The 22,717-nt window shown below is 41.3% G+C and overlaps 1 protein-coding gene across 2 annotated transcripts in view; it reads left to right on the forward strand.

The window, feature by feature from the left end:
- The first annotated feature begins 259 nt into the window (after positions 1-259).
- The window catches only part of tox (thymocyte selection-associated high mobility group box), a 64,695-nt gene continuing 42,237 nt past the window's right edge, over positions 260-22,717 (forward strand). The window contains exon 1 of one of the 2 annotated variants that reach the window (XM_036134912.1): positions 260-819. In XM_036134912.1, coding sequence (XP_035990805.1) covers positions 715-819 — 105 coding nt within the window. In that variant the 5' untranslated portion in view covers positions 260-714. The remainder of the gene's footprint in view (positions 820-22,717) is intronic. The other variant, XM_012882809.3, reaches the window with a different exon arrangement.

Genomic DNA, 22,717 nt, shown 5'->3' on the forward strand with positions numbered 1-22,717 from the left:
CTCGTTTGTGTCAAGATGGAGTTAGACGAGAACTGCGCGGTTACCAAAATAAGGGTCCTCTTCCTGCACCTACGTTTTGTTGCGAATAAAAAACAGTAAGCAAAGTTGTTTGCTGTAGTCTGTGTGATAATTTGTATTTATAGTGGGCACGGAAACGTTGAGTGAGTGTCTTTCGCCCTGACAGAAGGCCGTCTTTTATTTTGAAATAAAACACAGTTCCGGTTCGCTGCAGGTAAAGCGCGCAGCTTGCTCCTGGAGCTCTTTGTATGACTGAACCACATCTGCGGAGGGGCATTGACCAACAGAGTCCCAGCCAGGGACAGACAGGCACAGCGACGTCCCCTGTCTCCGCCGCGCACCGCAGCAGGACCCGGAGCCCGACAAAAGGAGGGAAAACTGCGCTCCTCTTTTTTTTTAATTCTCCAGCCTTCCCCCCCACAACCACCGCGGCGCTTTCCACCGGGAACTTTGGTCCTCTGAGCTGCAGCCGCAGGAGCATGAGAGCCCGGCGTGTGGAGAAGAAGCGCGTCCAGCCTAAACTTTAAGAAGTCTCTGCTTGATTTTTCCTGACAAAAACCTGAAAAAACTTCGCGTTTTAATGGACCGAAGCCCTTAGTTGTCCCCCCTCCCCCCTAAGTTTTATTAGTGCCCGGCAATAAAGAGAGCAGAAAGTGGAAGAGCAGATCGGAGGGAGACGTGGATGTATTTTTAGCCATGGATGTAACAGTTTACCCGCCTCCTCCTCAGCCTCTGTCCGCTTCAGACCACTCCAGACTGGGACAGCTCTCCTACCCTGACCCGGCTTTTGGGACCAACAAGGTTCGTGCATCTTCTTTATTTTTATTTTTTAAAGGGAACCAAACGCTTTCTTTTTGTTACCCCCTGTTCCTACATGTTCCCCTCACTCCGGTGCGTTCACGTGTCTCCCTCTCCTAATTAAGTGGTAATTAATTACTTTATTTGGGACCTTCTTAGTTAACTCAGCCAATGAGTGTAACTACATTTTACTCTCCCACCAGTCCTCCCCTCACTGTATCAGATGTTTTTTTTTTGTTCACCCCCCCCCAACAAAGTAATTATTTCACATAACTGCCTTTAAAATAGATCCATAACTTGTTTACCGCAAGTAAGACATATACTTATAAGAACGTGGTACATGGTAATAAGCAGAAGTGAAAAGAGTTAAGGACCATGCCCTATAATTTCTTTTTTTTTTTTCAGCTGAATTTCAGAGTGGTGACTTATGCAGGAAATGGTATAATGTTGATTTGTGCTCGGTGTAGGCTCTGTTGTGTGCTTCCCTCCACAGAAAAGCCAAAGGTCAGCGTCAGACCCCCAGCATAAGCCTGGACTTGGAGCTCCTACACACACACACACACACACACACACACACACACACACACACACACATATATATATATATATATATATATATATATATATATATATATATATATATATATATATATATATATATATATATATATATATATATATATATATATATATACATACATGTATGTATATGTTATGGGTTCATATGGAGAGAAATGCTTCTCAGAGTGAGTTGTTGGTGCCTGGGGAAGCCCACGTTCGTTTGACAGTAATCAATTGCTTGATTATTGAATTAGCCGTAGCTGATGAATTGAGCCAGCGGATTAATTAACTTTTCCTTCTGTCGTGGTTGTACGTACAACACCGCATATACTCGCTTTGTGGGTTTGGAAGCCGTGAAGCGTTCTGAAAAACGCTTGTATTTTTCTCAGGAAGTTGAACTTGGTGGTGGAGTTGGCTCCAGGTCAGTTGTCCCCCACCAATAACTCGTGAACCCATTTCGTCCCCATTTTGGACATGTAAACAGAACCTTTCTTTCCCCTGCGCTTCGACCCATGCACACCACCTTTATTGTTTCTTAGCAGTTACATATTTTTTAATGACTTGTGAAGATAAATAGACATAAAATGCTCAGATATGATAGAATGTGATTGTGAACACTATTTCAACTTCTTTTGGTCCTGATTCCCCTTTGAGCCATATGACACATTGGAGTCAAAGTGATATTTAAAAAGCAGAAACAGAGAATAGCCGAATACAAACAAAAACTGTAAAGGCTAACCATAACAGAAAATGTGCCTTTATTTAATTTGGTTTGAACCCCCTAGGAATAAAAATCTGTTCCTTTAGGCAAGGCAGGACGAGCTGGGGCCCACTGATCAGTTTTCAGCTTTATTGTGCAAACTTCTCGGAGTAGCAGTGACGTTTTCCCATTGAAACTGAAAACTGATTAGCGAGATCAAGACGGTTCTGCCTTTGCAATTTTAACATCCTTCTACAGCGGCCGATTCAGCCACTGTTTGTTGGAAGATGGGGAGAGCGCCTCAGTTTGAATGTCAGAGCTGTTGTAGGGATAAGGGGAGTTTCAGCTCTAAGCACTCCCCCCCCACCATCAACTATTGGGGCCGTTTTTTGTGAGCTTCTCTATTGTTTAACAGGGGCATTACATCAGCAGACACTGAGCAGGTACCTCCTCCCACCATAGCAGTGTCTACAGCCGTGGTGGTCTTCAGCTGCTAGCTGTGGGAGAGACGCTTAAGAGCAGCGATTTTAGGCAACGTAACGCTGTAACCGCTGATTGTGTCACGGCAACGACACCCATGACTTGTATAAAGTCACAGCAGACTCGGCGAAAAGATTCGAAAACAGATTTCTGTGTAGTTTGTTTTTGGAGCGACAGGAAGAGGAGTGAAAGCCCCGGTCAGGAAACCTGGTGTCCTAGCGTGGACACCAGGCTTGTGATTATTTCATGGCGTTTACACTACGGAACCGAGATAAAATCGTTTCAGAATCCGAGAAAGTTTGCGACACTCACAGATATTAAAAAGAAAACCTGCGAGATGTGTCCCTAAGGGCCGTTCTGTCAATGATCCCCGGGGCTGTTTGGTGTTTTCTTATCCGTACCTCAGAGTGACAGGGTTAAAAATCTAAGCTATGGCTTAGCGTGAATGATTCACTCTTTCACAGTAGAAGGTTGTAGTCAGACGTTGTTGATTGGAAAGCTTTCTAAATCGTAATAAGCTGAGCTGTAGACTATTATCAATTAATAACTGATAACTCCATCCAAAACTTCCTGGTACTTAAAAAAGTGGCTCCCTACCATCGCCCTTTTTTCTTGGGTAAATCTCTGCCCTGGTAATTTCATCTTACCCTGGTATGTGCAGTGGAATAGGAGAGGGTAAAGGGGGGATCTGGAGGAGATTGCTGCAGTGAAAACATTCCTTTAGCTGATACTGCACTCGAGTTTATTCAAATGTGATGAATAAAGGGGACCTGTGACCTTTCATTGAATGATCACTGGCAATGATTACCCTTCTGGTTTTTTAACATTGGAATCAATCAGCAGCTTTTTGTCATGTACTAGTTTTTTATAGATGTGTCGGTTTCATATCACACTGACTAAATGGACATAGTGCAGCAGGAATGTACTGACCTCACCGCAGTAGCTACATTTACATGGGCATAAGTAAACGTAATAAAGGGCCGATCAGAATAAAAATGCGTCATGTAAACAAGCCAGTTGGAATATCGTGATCGCATTAAGCTAAAATCGTATGAAGTTGTATTCCGAATGAGAGGGGTTATTGATGCCGATTTGATAATCCGATCGACAAGCACGTAAACGCTTGTTAGGATCAGGTTATTCCGAATGTGGCAAACTGACCCAAGTGCGTGCCTGACGTAAACGTGACGTATTTCCGCGTTGTTGAGTGGCGGAAATACGCTGGAAGCAAAACTGTCGGGGCTCCCGATACAACCTTTCTGTTTGAAACATTAAAAGACGTGAACATTATTATTTATTCAGTAACATTTCAACATGGAACTTGGTGTAAGTCCAGCCTGGGCGCACAGAAGACAAACAAACTCGTACAATACTGCTTTGTTTATTGTTGTTCAGCAACGACGGGAGTTCTTCTTCTTCTGTGTTTTTTTTTTTTTTAAGGGAAGTTTGATAACTCCGCACGTCAGAGTGGTTGTATTGTGAATAAAGCCAGGTGCATATAAACGCAGAGATTATGATCGGAATAATTGATTGTGTGCTCATGTAAACGGTACAATCTGATTATTTTTGGGTTAATCTGAATACATTTCAATCTGATCGTGACATTTTGTGCATGTAAACATAGCTAATGACTGCATGACCCTCAGTTTGGTGGTTGATTGGCTGTCGTCTGATGCATGCTGGGAGCTCCCTTCCATCCCCAAGCATGATGATTGATTCTCCAATGGACACACATGGGTCTTTTTATTTTTTCAGATGCATATATATATATATATATATATATATATATATATATATATATATATATATATATATATATATATATATATATATATATATATACATATTTTCTTTTGTATCATTCTGTAAACGTCTGATCCTCCCTCTGTTTTTATGGCCTGCCACGTTTAACTACCCAGATCCCATTCCTTTAGCTCAGGCTAGCCCTGCAAACAGGAACATCACCATTTTGACTTATTATCGCTGCTTTGAGCAACCACTGCCGTGTGAGTCTGCAGGAGCTTCCCATTAGCTGACATGCTTCCAAATATTTGAATTAGTCTGATAATGAGAAAGCAAGGCAACAAGTAATTAAATAACCACGTTTTATCAGCCTGTGTACGCCACTGAAGATGTTTTTTTTTTTTTTAAAAGGTGAAAATGGGGTTTAAGTTAGCTGTAAAACGAATTTTACTGCTAGTGATACAGTTGTGCTAACGTATAAAACGTGCACAATTCACAATTACATTCCTCATCATCTAAGTATATATATATATATATATATATATATATATATATATATATATATATATATATATATATATATATAAAGAATAAAAACTATGGCTCTTCCATGGGTGTCGTTAGATTTTAGGTGTAAAAGTCAGCCACACTGGCTCAGCAGATGTATTCAGACATCGTTTTCTCTGCAGAAAGAACTGCTCCTGCTACTTTACCAAGAGGGTGTGCTGGGCTGAGGCCGTGACAGATCGAGAGGTTGCTCACCCAGTTACCTCAAACAGCATCTCTGTTCCCAACAGGTTGGGCGAAGGACTTTCCTTCTCATGTTTCTTCTGTGTGCCAGCTAGGACTTAAAACAGCCCAGCAATGTCTAGTGATTAAAGATCTGGTTGCATTCTGCTTATTTCTCTTACGAAGTGGCCCTTTTAAAGATGCCATGCTCTCGTACTGCGTTGCCGGCAGAAACCCCTACTTTGTTTCTGCCTTTCTAGAAGACGGGAAGCAGAGATATATAGACGGTAGATGCTGGGGATGTGGAGAGAGCGCGAGCGAGTGTGGTTGGGGGTAGGGACTGGAGAGAGATACGGAGGGTTGTTGGGGGTAGGGATGTTGTAGATGAGAGAGAAAGACTGAGGGAGAGAGAGTGTGTGTGTGCAGTGGGGGTGGGGCTACCAAGGTTTGTACTATATTTCTCTCTGTGTCTTTTGATTCACGGCAATGTCGGCCTGATAGACGAGATCAAATTACTCTGTGGCTGAGCGCGGGGAAAGGGAGAAAGAGAGAATGCAGAAAAGGAAGAAAGGCAGGAAGTGAGAGAGAGAGAGAGAGAGAGAAAGAGAGGAAAGGAAGCAGAGGAGAAACGAAATGAGAGGAAAGAAGAGGGGGAAAAAAAGCATTAAATTAGAGAGCTGCAGGGACAGATGTTTAATGTGAAGAGGTAAAAGCAGAGGTGGAAGAAAGGAGGCAAAAAAAAAAAAGTCAATGCATGGTTACCGCCGGAAAGGCAAAATGTCATCACAATTTCTTCCCGTGATTAGGGTGATGGCAGACCACCGTAACAGTAAATTCTCTCCACATACATTAGGATACGACGATTATACGCAGCAATTGAGCCCTAAACCCTAAAGCAACCCTAAAGCAGGCGCTCCTTCCCCGTCGGAGCTGCTGTGTAACCCTTCCTCCCTTTATATAATCCACGTTTTGCTTTGCAGTTCTTGCACTTTCAGGCATGGTGCTGGCTCTTAAAACCTATTTTAAAGTCTTACATTTATTCAAGTCCGTTTTAGGCCTTAAAAAGTCATAAATGTGTCCAGATCGTGATGTATTTGGTCTTAAATACATTTGGTTGGTCCATTCCCTCTGCTGGGGGAGGTATTCATTCGTTCCACATGGTGTAGAGCTGGATAATGTGTTAAGGTTTTATTTCCTGATTACAAAACTACTAGGCCCATGATGCAGTGCAGCAAGCAGCGTTGGTTGGTGGAAATTTATTGCTTAACGTTTGTCCTTAAAATACAAGACAAACAGCTACTCCTTAAACTGGTTTGTTGCTGCTTGTTAGGAATCCAAAAACTTTGACATGGGTATATTTATATTCTTTAAGTAATTTATTAAGTCAAGTCTATGTTAATGCCATTCATCTGGGTCTTGAATTTAGATAGTATCAGCCTTAAAAAAAAAGTTTAAAAAAAAACAGAAGCCTTGTACTTTGCATTTCTCATTTCACAGCGCACGGCACAACAAGGAGAGGATGTAAATGCTTCATCCCTACTTGAGTACAAAACGAGTAAATTGCAAATTCAAAAGAGAAGCTGTTGCCAAGGGCTGCACTATAGAAACAACGATTGCCTTGATAAAACAGTTTAGTCTTTAAATGTTAAATCCATCAAGACGTTTTATTCAGTGAGATCGGTCATGTCCCCGCTGCCGTAGGGACATTTTCAGCTTTTGACTTTAAAAGCACGGTGCATCTTTCAAAAGGCTTTACTAACATTTATAATGTTCCTTTTAAGAGGCCGGATAAAGACACTGACTTTAAGTATAAGGCGGTAAAAGATTGCTGATTATTTCGCTGTAGTGAAAGCCAGATTCTAACAGGTGCTTTTTATTTTATTTTTTTTACTTTTGCAGCTTTGTACGTTTTTGTTTTTATCCTTCTTTAGGGACGTTTCACAACCACTTGGACAGCTAATAATTTCAAGTATTTCTTCTTTTAAGTCTGCTGTGTAGAAATGTGTTTATAGAGTTCAATAAATTCCCAAAAGTTTTTTTCAGATTTTGTCAGAGTTGACTGTCTAGGATGGGGATCAGAACCAAAAGGAGTGGAAATAATAATGATAATGTTAAATCCAGAGAAAAAAATTGATTGAAGCCAAGATTTGAGCAGTTTTATACTTACCCTCCTTCCCAATCCATCATAGTTGTTACCTACTAGAGGAAATTAACTGATTTATTCTGGTTAAATGCATTGGTACAAGGTAAGCTGTTTGTGGGTTATAAATGGAACATCTATTGGGTTGAATATGTTATTGGCATGCAAAGTCTGAGTTCCTGACACGTTGAGCGTGGTATCCAACAAATATTGCCTTTCAATCGGTTCTTTACACACACCGACATTGGGTCGACTGCATAATTTGTGTGGTATCGTGCAGCCCTGCTGCCAAAGTGCTCAGACAGCCACGAGGAGATGACGTTCACCATTCAACTTTTCACACATCTCAGAATTTACTGCAATCACCCGTTTGATCGGGAAAAAATGCCAAACTGAACGCTTTTCCATTCAGGCCGCGCTCCAACCTATTTCCTTAGTCTTGTTTGCATAATTTGTTTAGCATGTAGTCACAGTCGACACCAGTTGCCTTTTATTGACAGATTTCAATAGACGATGTTATCACGTTGAGTGCAGCAGACCACAAAGATTATGTTCCTCTGTGTGTCCCACACACCGCCTTGGCCTTTTTCTTGTTGTGTGTACGCGTGTTTTTGCTTTCTGAGGTCTGGAGTAGCTTAACTATGGAAAAGCTTAAGCAAACCGACTGATGGACATACAGAAGCAGGCGACGACCCCCCCCCCCCTCTGACCGAATCCCTGCCGATACGATTCACAAGCGCCTTACATTTACCGCCAACGTTGACGGACTCTGCGTTTGACCAAAGCTCTTTCTTACGAGGTCTCACCTACCCGGAGTGCAACCGTGTAGCCGTACGGCTGCTCTCAGCCGGCGAAAGGCAAAGAGAGAAGGAGGGAACCCTGGAAAGCAGGAGAAGAAGGGAAGAGGGACGGAGAGAAGTTGAGGGCCTAATGTAAACACAATGATTGTGAAAGCTGGGTGAGGTATTTCTAAAGCAAATAAAGAACAGGAGAGAACGGCGAGGAAAGAACGCGGCGTGAGAGCCGAACAGGAGGACATGAACACATTTCTACACGCTGTTTAGTGAGGGCTGAGGGAAGCAGCGCAGCAGCAATACATGCTAACGCTTAATGTTTTACTTGAAATGTTTCAGCTCGTCGAGGGCGACTCCACTACACTTGTCTTTCACGTGACCGTCGCTAAAGACAATGGGTGTTTTGAAGTCATGCAAATCGTTGCGTTAGTTCCTGGTGTTGCTTTAGTGTTCCACCGAACACCGTCTGTAATGGTCAGGGAAGATAATCTGTTCAACGTGCGGAGCTTTCTGTGCATTTATTGAGCGTACACTGACGCCCCTCTGCTAGAAAAAGGGTCCAAACTGTGCGGGGCGGCGGTGGCATTGACGGCAAAGCGGAGATGTATTGAACAGATACTGTATTTTAAAAGCTCTAAATAGCTCCAAACTGAATCATGCTCAGAATTGCTATAAACAGCTTTGATTTCAGGGTCCAGATGTTGTTTATGCTCCTCCGTGTCACTGTTCCATAGTTTATATAATCATTTCAAAGAACTGAGCTGTAGTTTATGTTATTAGAAACACTTCAGAGTTTTGCAACAGCAGAACGTTCCCCCCCAGTCTTTGCTACTTCTCTTTTGGATGTATTTTTAACAGACTTAACATTTTAGAGACTTAATAGACACAACACAACACACTTCATTCAGACATGGATCAAAAAATCTTTCGGTGAAGGCAAAACTCCAATCTTTTTTTCTTTTTAACAACAAATACAGTGCTACCAGGTGATGCTGACAGATAACCGTCGGTATGGAAGTTGTTACCGACGGAATAAAGCTCAAGACTAGTTAGTCTAGTTTAAATAAAGTCAGGGGAAGAACAAATGCCATAAGATGCTTTTAGAAAGAAAGCTGTATTTCTATAACCTGACAACAGCCAGATGCATGTATCGCTCCGCCTAGCTCCACTCACATACATCTGGGACACGGCTCATTTAAAGTGATTTCCCCAACCAAATTTTTGGTCTGGCCAATCAGGACGCAGGGCGGGTGTTTCCTGGATGTGACGTAGTGGAGAAGCCACCGTAAGATTCCAACAACAATGGCGGCTCGCATCGAGGAAGCAAGCGTTAGCATTGATGCTGCTATTTCTTCCGTGTTGTCCAATCTATCTGATATTGTTTCATTAAAAGAACATCAGAGAACGCCTCTGAAGGCTTTTGTTGGTGGAAACCATGTTTTCGCCCTTCTCCCGACCGGATTTGGCAAGTTTTGTTTTCTGGGGCGCGTACGCGGACGCGCAACGCGGACGCGCCCCGGAGCGGTTAGCGCGAACCATATTGGGAGGCCTTTAGTCCTCGACGCGGTCGGCCCGGGAACGACTCCGACCCGCGGCGCTTTGCCGCCTGTCTCCCCCCCTCTTCCGCGGACCGGCAAGCGGAGCGGGGGGGGGGGGGGGGGGTTGGGTGGACGACACGTTTTCCGCGGCCGCCTCGCCAAGATAGCGCTGCGGGAAACCCTGCACTACAGCCGCAAACACATAAAAAAAAAAAAAAAAGTTTTTTTTTTCCGGCGTCGCTCTCATCAGCGTCACGGGTTGGCTTCGGTGTGAGTGGTTGAAATAGCACGTCGATAAAGATGACAGACAAGTGGCTTATCCAATCATATGCAAGGAGTTTTGATAAGGCCCAGCCTTCAGTAAAGGCAAGTCCTATGGCGGTGTCCCAGATGTATGTGAGTGGAGCTAGGCGGAGCGATACATGCAGCTGGCTGTTGTCAGGTTAGTATTTCTACATATCAATTCTGTGGTTCGTTTAATGCTGTAAGGAAGCTGAAGACAGGGATACTTTCAGCAGATAACAGGAAGGCTGCTCACAGCTTCTCTGTCATGGACCAATTTGTTGATGTCGGCTGCCCTTTGGTAATTAGTAAGGTAAAGTCTACACAATAAGGGAAAGTACAGAGACACTAATGTTAAAAGTTACTGTTCCTATCGCTACTAAGTTCTAACACGAGATGCTAAAGAAAGTTTGAAATGTGAACTTTGGCATGAATTTGTCTGTTTTAAAATGCCAGTCAAAGAAACACACACACACACACACACACACACACACACACACACAGAGGCTTGTTTACAAAGGTCTGTAAGCTTAACACGCATATTTTCAGGACTTTGGGAGGAAGCCGGAGTACCCAGAGAGAGCCCACGCATACAAGAGGAGAATATACAAGCTCTGGGATTTGAACCCAGGACCTTCTTGCTAAAAGGCCACAGTGTTAACTGCCCTGCAAGCTTACAAATGTTCGTGGGAACTGGAATTCAGTTTTGACAGAAAGTGATTGAAAGTGATTAGGGGACGCTATCAAATCGTGGAGTTTGCCGTATTCCAGCTGATAAACAACGATAAGACGCCCGGGACTTGGACTGACAGGCCAAGGTAACCCGACAGCAACCAGAGGACTTCTTTAAAAACGAAACAGGCTGAATATGTGTCGATGCAGCAAAAGTCACCTTGGAGGGTGTCAGAACGTTATCGTCATCGCACCAATTTCTCCCCGCGCTTCATGTTCACCTGCAGGGAGCACACCGTGTTTGCATGTAATAATAAATCTGCCTCCACGTGAGTTGGCCGACTTAACTTACTGTATATTGTGATTGCTGGCATGCAGCCTTGGCATAAACAGGATAATCCCCTGTGCAATGAAAAAGTAAAAAAAAAAATAATGCCCTCCTCACCAAACCTGAAAGGAGGCATTACCATTTTTAAGCAACAATCTTTGTCAGTCAGGATTATACAAATGAATTAATATGGATTTGTCAGTGATTTTACAAAAGTCATGCACCAGGCACTGATATGTAAATGCGTTGTGTAATTGGTGTCTTCATGGCGGCTGCTGTTGGCTCCGCTGCGGCAACGCTTTGCGTTATTTATTCAGCTGAAGCAGTTGTAGACGTACTGTACACCTACAGCTCTCGTGGCTGTGGCCCTCTCCCAGCAGCTTTTTGCTCATGCTCCTACTGTACCCTCCTTAAGTTTCTATCCAGCCGGAGTGCCGGCATTTTTTCTAATTATCTATCAGAACACAACCAGTCAATCTGTCTGTCCGTCTGTCCGTGTTGGCAGTCTCTACCAAAGAGCGTCTCGCCAGACTCGCTACACACACACAGACACATACACACACACACACGCGAGTGTAAGGCTTGCTGAAGACTGGTTTGCTTTCAGAGCTTCAGAGCTGCTGCTTTTGTGGCGGTTTGTGTGAAAGCGTTTCAGTTGGTTAAATCTCGGGGACGGAGCGACGAGGGGCTCCTTGTTGGTGGAGGGGTGCCAAATGGAACAGATGGGCGGAGACAGCGCGCTGCCAGAAGAGACTAATTATCAGGATTTTGGTTCCAAAACAAACATATTGCAATCAAATCACATGCTGCAATCATCTCCGCATTGTTCTGTGTTTGTGTGCGCCGTATTTGTGACAATGACTTGGCTCAATTAACTTGTGGCAGACAAGATTGGATCAGTTCCAGCGTCGTTATTCGAAAATAGTTGGAGCCCGTTTTTTCCTCTAGCACCCGGCTTTTGTTCTCAATCATGCCATCATAGCTGTTGTAGCGAAGTGCTAATTGCTGTGGATAGATGGAAACAACTCTGTCACAGTTTGAATTTGTAAAGTTGTGCCTGTTTCGACCCCCGCTTCCTTCTGACCCTTCAAACTATCCGGGACTTTGGATAAACTTTCATTCTTTTGTGATTCATCTGCTGGTTCTCCTCTGTGGACGCACCAGGGCGGTAAAACACGACAGGGCTCAAAAATGACGTTGGGCTTTCCTTGTCTTGAACTTTAAACTCTTTTAAAAGGTGTAAGGTTCTAGACTCAGCACGTGTTCTGAGGTTTCAAGTGCAAACACTGTTAAAATAAATGGTAACTTACTTTGAGGGGTAACCTTTAAGCTGACCTTTAAGTTTTTGTTTTCAAAAAGATACGATAACTAAAATCTACCCAGAAGACTCCAGGCTGGTTTATCTTGTGCAAACAATGATAGGCAACAACACCATATCAGCTATGCCTGCATGCAGTCGTGTCATTAGTGTTCAAGTTTTCCTGTTAAGATGAGTCTTTGTCTTGGTGAGGTAACTAACCTAATGACTACTGGCCTCATTAAACCATTTAGTACCCTATTTTCTGGACCATAAGGCGCACCAGATTATAAGGTGCACTAAATATTATTCCCAAGTGTGTAATATCACTCCGCCCCTTCACGTACACAGCTCTCTCCTGAGAGAGAGAGAGAGAGAGCTATCCATCGCTGTTGGAACGACAGAGTAGTTAGACTACACTGCCCTGTTTCTAACATAAGGCCAGTGGATGGTAAAATGTGTGATTAGCTAGCTGAGCACCTAGAGCCGTTCCTTTTTCAGCAGGCTCCCACCGGTCAGTGAGAACAGAGAGGGCTGTGATACTGCACCAGCTTGTGGCAGCTCACTGTATCAAGTTCGGTGTCACATATAAAACAGTTTAATGTAAAGACTTCCTGCGGCCGAGAAGTCGTAAAACTCAAGCTCTGCACGTACGTGTGCGCCCAGACCTCCGCGGAGTGAACTACGCCCGAGTATGTGATGGCCTTTACATGAATGCACTTCTAGTTTAGACATTACAGTCAGGCAGTCGTGTAGACAGCTCAGTGGTCCGATCAGGTAGTGACACAGTGTACCGTAATACTCCATTGAGCGGAGCGGCTTTGTTGCTAACCAAAGTCATACTTTAACATTTTAACAGATTTTTGATCACATTGTACCGCATAAGATCCATCAGTAAGCTCAACGGTAATCCCCTATAAGGCGCACCATACAATTTTTGTTTAACTATTTTTAGTAGCAATTGTTAACCAGTTGGCGGACAATGCTAGCTGTAACACCTTTTACTTTCTGGATATTACTTAGATTTTCTATGGACTCATATTGTGTCAGAATCCGCCCCAGGCTGCAAATATTTTGTTGCATGAGTTTTCTTTACTAAAAATGACAGAAGCAACTTTCACAGGTCTAAATGCATCCACAGATAAGTAATGTGTAGAGTTCTTGTATTTTCTCTTCACTGAACTATATCCAAAGAAGTCCATGCAGAGATTACTCCCTCTGCAGCCATCAGGTGGCCTTCTGTAACAAGCTCAGCCACCATGTTAAGCAGTAGTAACCTAAGAAGTCTGACAAAAGCACCTATTTATAAATATATCTGAAATGTCCATTTATATACCCGTGTGTTTGGTTGAGATGAGCCTATTAGAATGTTTTGGCCGATTTCTCGATTAGGCTGAGCCCGGGCAGCCTCTGGAGAAACCTCATTTTGCCCGCTTGTATCTGGGATCTCATTCTTTCAGTCATGATCCACACCTCATGTCCATATGTAAGGGTGTATTCACTAGAGAATGCGGGTTTGGACCTTAACTGTGAAGATTGCACATTGGGAGCGCCAGAGAACAACAGGTTAATTAACACACATTCACTGGGAGCTAATGTGCTATACAGATTGTTTAACCAAAAATACTCGGGAGGTATTTTCAGATGAGTGTAAATATGGGACGCCCAGTCAGATTTCCAAAATACATTTACAAATCCAGGTTGAACGTTCAAAAAGATAAACCCAAGCATATTTTCAGTAATACGTATAGCCTTCCTGTTAACCGCTTGAAGTCTTGGTCTCTCACGGCATGAATGAAGCAAAAACATTTCAGAGAAAATAAAATGTCCTTGTTAAATAGCTTCTCACGTCTCTGTTCTTCCTCAGAATCAATGTCAAGCTCCTCTCTGATTCTTAAAGTAACTCTTTTTCTCAGTAAACCCAGCATCCAGACCAAACAGCGAAGTCAGCATGACCTGGTAGCGCACAGCACTCTAATCTCTGATAAGATAACGATTGTATTTTTGAGTTTCCGATAAGTTAAAGGAGCAGCCAATAAAGATATCCAACCATTTTCTTGGTGCATCACTAATATTTTAGAGATGTGACAGTTTTGTACAGCTTTAGGTGCAACACAGGACCATTCAGTCTGGATCGGTGCCTTCAGCGCGATAGTCTGTCCAAGACTGTCCTCGCTATCAAGTGCAGTAATGGTAATGGATCTGATCTGTCCCATCTCTAGCTAATTTAGCATCCGAGTAATCTTTTATCTTGGGCTAATAGTTTACAGTCCCCCCGCTGGCGGGCTAAAACCACATGACATAACTTGGTAACTATATCGCAGCAGCAGGTTGACTCCTGTGTAAAAGTATGTCAGCCGTCTTCCCGTTTAAATGTGATCTGGGTTGATGATTAATTGTGGCATAAGAGAAAGTCTTTAGGGTGTAACAGAAGTTAAACAAACCCTTATCAGTCGTAATGGACCGAAGCTTTAATTTACAGGAGGGAAAAAAAAAAATCACCAAGAGACTTAAGACACAATGTTGAAACAAAAATTTAATTAGATCGGCTCTCGCTGTAAACATAATGTCGAAAACGTGAGCCGCTCACTTAGCTAAAAAAATAATTCAACCTCGGATTTAAGAAATGTAATTTTTTTTTTCTCTCGGCACTTACAGGAAAGCGTTTGTCCGCGCACATCCAATCTAGATTTACAGCCAGGGTGGATACATTTAGCCAATAAAACCATGTTTATATTGTTGTCAGGGTGACACAGATAAGACAGATAAACAGTTGCTGAGCTGAGCCACCGCAGCTGGGTGAATCTGCCTTCTCCACGAGCACAAAGACGCTCGTACGTCTTCCTTCCTTTCTCCAGCTACTTCTCCATGTACAGACTCCCCCTGTTGAACGGAGATCCGCCGAGCCCGGCCGTACAGCTCCACACGTGACCCAGAACCATTGCAGTGCTGAGGGTGATAGCCGGGTATATTTCTGACACCGTTTACGGAGACGTCATCGTTTTCACGCTGGTGCAAGAGGAAGTCAAAGGCTACAGACGTTCTCCCCCCATAGAAGATGGTTTATTGTGACAGATCTGTTTGTAGAGCCATTTAACAACTTTATTCATTTCCTGCCTCTAATTGTCTGCTTTTTATGCTTTTAAATAAGATGTTTTCAGCTTGCGAGGCTCCATAGAAATTCCACTTCTTACCTCACATTTCAGATTATGTGACTCAATTGAACCATTTTCTGATGGAATAATATGTCAGTTAATTAGTTTTTTTTCCCCCCCCTCCTAAAAGCTTTTCTGAGTACCCTGATTTAGCTCAAGAGGTAACCAGACCGGCAGTCTTGTTTCTGGGAAATGGAGTAAAATCACACTCTTTCCATTTTTATCCTCTCGTCTCACTCTGTATCACTCTCCTCACATTAAGTCGCCCTTTACCTCTTTCTCCATCTCTCACTTACTGCACATTCCATTTCTCAGTGGCTGCTCCTTTTTCTGCTCCCTCTCCTCTTTTCCTTGATACACAGTATTCCTCTCTTTTTTTCCCCCCTTTGTCCTTGTCTGTCATCCTAATAGTCTCTCTCTCCCCCTCTTTCTCCCCCTTCCTCCGACCCTGACCCACTTAGCGGGCTGCTTGTTATTCAAACCTTTGCTTTACCCACACAAATACAGACGTACACACACAGAAATGGAGAGTGAGCAGCAGAGATATGGGAGAGAAAGAGATAGGCACGGGGAGGGAGAGAGGAGAAGTAATTTGGGTTTACTACAAAAACCCAGCAACCTTTTTACTTCTCTTTCTGAAAGAGCATACACATAGTGCGTACTGATATACACTGTTTTTCATAAATCATTACAGGATGCAAAATATGACATTTCTTCCTCATATTTACAATGAACAACAACCAAAGCCACATGTTTTCACAAAAAAAGCTAATAATCAAGCCGCGATGCTGCTTCAGTTCGGACCAGCCGTGCTGTTGCCTAATTTAGAAAAGTAAAAACAATCATTGTCTGTCCGGAGAATATCCGTAAAACCTGTTTATCCACTGTGGCCAAAAGGACATGATTTTGCATCCCTGTCGAAAATATGTTTGCAAAGGTTTTCAATACATCGTCATGTCTTAGTGTGAAAGGGTTATGATACACAAATGATGGCAAAAAAAATCCCAAGCATGCACTGGACCAGAACTAATCTACTGCACAATTGCGCCATTTTGTCCAAAACGTTAGAGAAAGTCTGCAAACTCTGCAAACTGAGCTTGTGTTCTTCTCCAGTCTTGTTTGTCAAAGTTTCAGTTGCTTAACTGTTGCTCTGACATGGGTATATATGCTTTATATATATATATATATATATATATATATATATATATATATATATATATATATATATATGTATATATATATATATATATATATATATGGGAAATGATGATAGTAGTTTTAAAGCCATTATTTCTGTTAACTATGATTTTTCCCCCATCACCATCTCTTAAAAACGCAGCATTTAAGATTAATATTGCATACAATACAATATTGCATCAGACCAGTAATAAAAACACAATTTTTCATGCAAAAACATCCTACAAAGGCACAATGTTGAAACAATGTCCAGCTGTCAGCTTTAAAGAACTATCGACTAGGAAGGTTATGTGTGATATTAGTGGTATACATCTTAATATGTCATCTGCTCTAAATAACTATAAAGAAATGTATTGATAATAGAACTTTAAAAAAATAGTAATCAGGTAAAAACCTCAATCTAATATTAGTTTAGCTTTTAGCATCCATTGAAATTATAATGTGTTTAAAGTCAAAAATATCTCTCTAGTTTAACACAATTATTATTCATTTTGAGCTTCATGCAGCACAAATATATCAGTAGATGTCATATTCATGTAAAGCAAAGTTGGTTTGCTATTTGAAACAAGCAGGCAGTCTCTTACAGATCAAGCGAGACAGATGATAGGCAGTATAGTGAAGTCTTAATGTCTAATCCCATTACACACAATGAACTGATCTTGTTGCAAAATTGCTAATCTTATTCTTTTGAACCAAACTCTTTTTCGTGAAGAGTATTAAAAGATGCAGATTCCAAAATGAGCAAGGTCTGCACTTCATTAAACCGACTGATTTCTAAAACAGCAGCACTGGTGCCTGCCCCTCTAACTACGTGCTAGGACAAAATATTTACTTAACTGATGTAAGACAGAAGCCGTAGTAAGGCTTCAGCATTAAAAAGCCTTTAATATTTAAACCAGTGCTGGTCTACGATTCATCATTTCTGCAAAAGTGTTGAGCGAGCAGATGTAAAGTTAAAGGAAGTGACAGCCACTGAGATCCATCTCTGTCCTTGTGTCTCTCTGAGTTAATGAAGAACGTAATAGGTTCCACTCACTGAGCGCTCACTGAAAAGAAATCATCACTATTTCTCTCCTCTGGCCTTTTTTTCTCTGCCCCCATTCTTTCTCCTCTCCTCTCCTTTCCTCTCCTCTGATGGTTCTTACTGTGAGCTCAGACCCGCATTTGTCCCTTGGATTACACAAACACATTTCCATTTAGTTTACTCCCTGCAAATGAGTCTACTTTTACCCAGATACAATCTGATTAAGGGACTCTGGAACTGCTTCTATTTTTCTTACCTAATACATTTAGAAAGCATATATGCGATTGAATGCGATTAAGCATATACTTCATGTTCATGAGTTTCTCTGTCTGCAATTTGGAAGATAACCATGAGTTAATAATAATACCGCTCGTTAGGCCTCTGTGCTCAGAACTAGGTCTAGCCGTCTAGCATTTATTGGAAGAGCTTGATGCACGTTTGTCGCCGCTATCTGGTTTTGGTTCAGTGTTCACGTATTCTTACATGCAGACAGAATTTCTGCTCTTTTTTTTTCCCAGGCTGAGCTTAGACCCCGATCCGAAGCAAGTTGAGCTGGTTCTGAAAAAGCTCCGGGCATGTGCTCTTGCTGGTTGTACGGGATTGAAGGTTCTCACAGAGCACATTCTGTTACCAGCTCTGTCACATTCTTACTCAGGAAATGAGGCAGGAGGAAAATAACTGAATCTGAAACGACCAAGGCATGGGCCAAGGCGGTATCGAGGCGCGGTGAGGTTTTCAAAAATTACTATTTAAAAAAACCTCAAAAAACATCGCCATCATACTCTTCCTATGGGTTCAAGTCTTTTAATGAGATGCCAGAGCCACAGAAATGTTCTCCCGGCTGATTGAAAAGTAACACAGCTCTGCCCCTCCCCAGCCTGTTACTGCACACTGCTGGCAGCTGGCTGAAAGAAGTCAATTACTTGTTTTATACAAGAAGGATAAATCCACCATGACTTTCACTCACACAGTTTTAAAGGTTCTAGCAGCATGTTAAGCAGGCTTTACCATCCAATATTACTCAATGAAGACACATGTTATACTTCCTTCTTCTATATCTTTAAATAAATACAATGAAACTGTGAAGGTGTGGAAATTTCACTTAAGATTGTCATACCTTGAGAATCTCACACTGGCCCACGCCTGGAAATGACCATCCCCAACGCAGCACTTGTTAGAGTCAGAAATGGTTTACAGTAAGGTTGCATGATATCAGCAAAACATGTAACTAATAATAATCTTCATTGTCATTGCAACAAGCATACCAGTGAAATTTGTTCTCTGCATTTAACCCATTTAACCCTTGCGGAGCAATGTGCTGCCACTGTGCGGCGACTGGGGAGCAATCGGTGGTTAAGGGTCTCACCCAGGGACCCAGAGTCTGGGACGCAAGATCAGTGCTCTAACCACTAGGTTGGATTCATAGAGCCCAGATGGGGCGACTGTGGCCTCAGTGTGTAGAGCAGTAGTCTTGCAACTGCAGGTTGTGGGTTTGACTACAGCTTCCCCTTGTTACATGCCGTTGGGCCCTAGGGCTGGGCGATATGGATTAAAAAATAAACCTCTGATTTTATCATAACAAATCCGATTAATCGATTTTTTCCTCCTTTTTGTTTCATAAAAAGAAATTAAAGAAATTATTTTAAAACCTTGCTTTTATGTCAAACATTTCGTCAGGGAGTTGACCTGAATTCAAAGTGCAACTAAAAACAAGCTGTGAAACATGCTTGTAAAACAAGATGGCAGCCGTGCCATTATAAACAATGAAAATATAACAAAACATTTGCTGCTAGTGGTATTACACATTGAGCTAAGAACAGGCTTCACTGCACTTGTGAACTTCAAACTAAGTTTAAAAAAAGTAAATAAGTAAATGAAGTACCTCGTATTATGGTAAAAGAAAGTTTCCAATTAACAATATTTTGACAATATATTTGCCTAAACATATATCCAGCATTACATACTGTTCTCTTCATGGAAATCATAAAGAATTGTAAATTCGTATTAATCGATTAAATCGATTTATCACCCAGCCCTATTGGGCCCCCGAGTAAGGCACTTAACCCCATATTGTCCCTTAGATTAGTGGATTTCAAACTTTTTCTGTTGCACCCCCCTTTGAAGAATAAAAATCCTGACAAAATGTAACTTCTATTGCTCTCTCTCTTTCGTTGCTGTTAAGGATTACCCAGAATCCCTTTTTCCTTTTATAGCAATTAAATTTGTATTACAACAGTAACTGTGAGGTTGTATAAACTCTATTCTATTAACAACAGTATATAACTGGTTTTAATAGGAGTTTAACACGTACCTGCAGTCACCGTTAATATTGAAACTAGAATGACTCAGCACATTCTCTCTCTGAAAAGACGACACATTACTTCTAGCTAGCCATGAACATCATCCACAATTAAATACAGACCTTAAGCAGGCTATTTGAAAACATGGCGACAATAATATCAACACACTAATACAGTTACATTAAGTTATATACTTTATTAGGAGTTTAATAATATTATTCGTGTCCAGAGACATTCACAACTACGTTATATCAGTGCAGTAAAACCGTTGCTCTGGCGATTACCCAGAATTCCTTGCTACTCATACTACTGACTGTAGTTACACACCAAACAGTAGATGGTGCTGTTGTCCCTTTAGCAGGCTTTAATTATAATTCTCTAATGAACAAGTGTTTTTGTTTGTTTCACTTTTGCTATTTTCTCCGATTTTCTTTTTGCTTTTCAAAGAAAAGGAGAAGGGGAGATTAATTTCCAATTTAGTATCATCGGTCATTAACTCATCCTTTTATCTGTCAAGAGTTAGTAAACACTGAACTCTGTCTAAAAGTGATGCACACCACACTGCAGCCCACAATTTAAAAAAAAATGCTCCAAATAGATGAATCCTTTTGGAATTACAAACGATATAAATTAATATTCTTTTTATTAAATCTTAAATTTCCCTAAAATGGTTGGAATAGTTCTTTCTGAAAACACGTGGACAACAGAGTTTATTGTAAGGATGGTTCATTTACAAGTTTTATTTATTTGTGTTATTTTTTAGAAGCTTTTGCACCAGGGCTAGATTGTGCCATTTCAGCTCTGGTGAGCACATTTCTATCAGACCCGTTGTGTGACAGGTTGTGTCGGAGGTACAGTAAATGGAAGAAAGTTATTCGACACTGAGGTCAGACGTTCTCCTCCTCCCTTCCTCTCTTTCTAAAGGTGTTGACGCTGAGGGAGCAGAATGAGCGTGATCCTGAGTGATGGAAAATGTACTCGTTCCTGTTATTGTTGTTATTGTACTGATATGTGAAACTGTTCTGCGAATAGCTCTAAAACTTAACTGTTAATGCTCCAAAGCAACACCCTGTCCATCACAGTGCCTGCTTCTTCCCTTTGGATTTCTGTTTGCTCTGTAATTCTACACCTCGTTTGCATAATACCCAACAGCTGGCGAATGGATAGGGCAGCTACACCTGTCTGTCCACCTTTATATATAAGTGTGTGTGTGTGTGTGTGTGTGTGTGTGTGTGTGTGTGTGTGTGTGTGTATACACAAGTCAGTGCTTCGTTTCTGCCCACCTGTTCAAATGTTCCTCTTGTGTTTGTCAACTGAAACAATGGTTGTGTACCTAGGATACCACAAATTATTTGAATATGGCTTGCCATGCAAATATAGATTTGTTTGGTCTCTCTTTGGGTTCCATGTAGGGCTTCAACAGTAAAAATCAATAAACGTGGTGCTGTTTTGAGATTATGGCATGTGGTGACTCTCCTTAAATTAGGAGAGTGACTGACGTAACCAGCAATATAGAAGTACATTTCTTTGATTAGTTTTCAAAAAAATCGGGTTAGTTTGCAGCTTCTGCTTAGAACTGCTGCTATCCTAAATTAGCATCAGGACGTTACCCTCTCGTTTTGTCAGGCTACTAGTTGAAGAAATTTCAACTGCTATAGTTTTCTAACACACTGTCCCCATGCTCTTATCATCATATTACTGTTATTTCAACAGCTGCAGGAATAAGTGTTGATTTTCTGTTTTAGATAAAAATCCTGATATGCATTTTATTTTTAATTTATTGTGTAAAGACTACGAAACTGGGATATTTTTACTCAAGGTTATCATACCTTTAGAGTCTCACGCTGGCTCATGCCTAAAGGTTTATACTTATTTTGGTTAAATATGGTGAGGTTTAGCTGTGAGATCTGCAGTTTACATAGTCACCCCCATAACCTATCTATAATAAAAAGATCACTAGTTTATGTATGGTAAGAAAGCTATATGAACCTGGTTGTCTAATACAAGGATAAAAGCTGTTTTTCTTTCCCTATTAAACATCAGTAACCTGTGGTTGGGTTTTGTTCAGGTCAAACCACAAAAGTAAGTACAAAACATTGTGGTTTGTACCTACATTGACATTTTGTTGCCAGTTCATCACAGGGGCAATCTCACATATAATTTATTTAAATGCACAATATAAATATACAATTGCATATACATTGTATTTCCATTGATAGTGGATCTGATCCCCATTTGGACCAGTTGAAATATGAAATAGGACATACTGTGTTCCCTAATCAAACCAAAACAGCTTCCTGGTGATATATGTTATTAATGGGATGCATACAACCACATTTCATTATAGAAAATCATTATCCTATGGTGTATGGTGGTGTAAATCCTTCTAATGAAGCAAAACCACTGACTGTCATTGAAAGTGTGTTGGGTGTGACATTAAAACTTTTGTACAGGTTAAAGAGTAATGAAAAAGAAGGAGGAAGTGTGGTTCTGGCAATAGAGGAAGTTTGCTAAAGGTCATGCTCTATACTAAGAAGAAATTCCTGTGTAAACTATATTAAATGTATTTTTATGTGCAGCTAGTTATTGCAAAATAAAGATAATATCCTATTTTGAATGAATACCAAGTAGAGTGACCCTGACAGACCGCAGTGGTGTATCCTTTAAACAAGGTACTGACATTAAGACCAAGAAGCGTAAGAAGTTAAAGAACTGGTTTGAGACTAAAAAAATATCTTTGACAATGTATCACTAACATAGGTGTATTGCCTGATATTAGTGCACCCAATTAGATGTACACTTTTAAAACATGTATTGAGCACTATATCCATTTTTTGGCTCTCTTTAGTATAATGTAAAAATATTCACATTGTTATTAGTATTGTAAAAAGAAAGCTTTTCTAAGCCTGTGTGTGATAGACATGGACTATAACAGGACTTTGAGTATCAGAAGAAGACAAC

This window comes from Fundulus heteroclitus, unplaced genomic scaffold, assembly GCF_011125445.2.
Source record: "Fundulus heteroclitus isolate FHET01 unplaced genomic scaffold, MU-UCD_Fhet_4.1 scaffold_94, whole genome shotgun sequence".
NCBI classification, from domain to species: Eukaryota; Metazoa; Chordata; class Actinopteri; order Cyprinodontiformes; family Fundulidae; genus Fundulus; species Fundulus heteroclitus.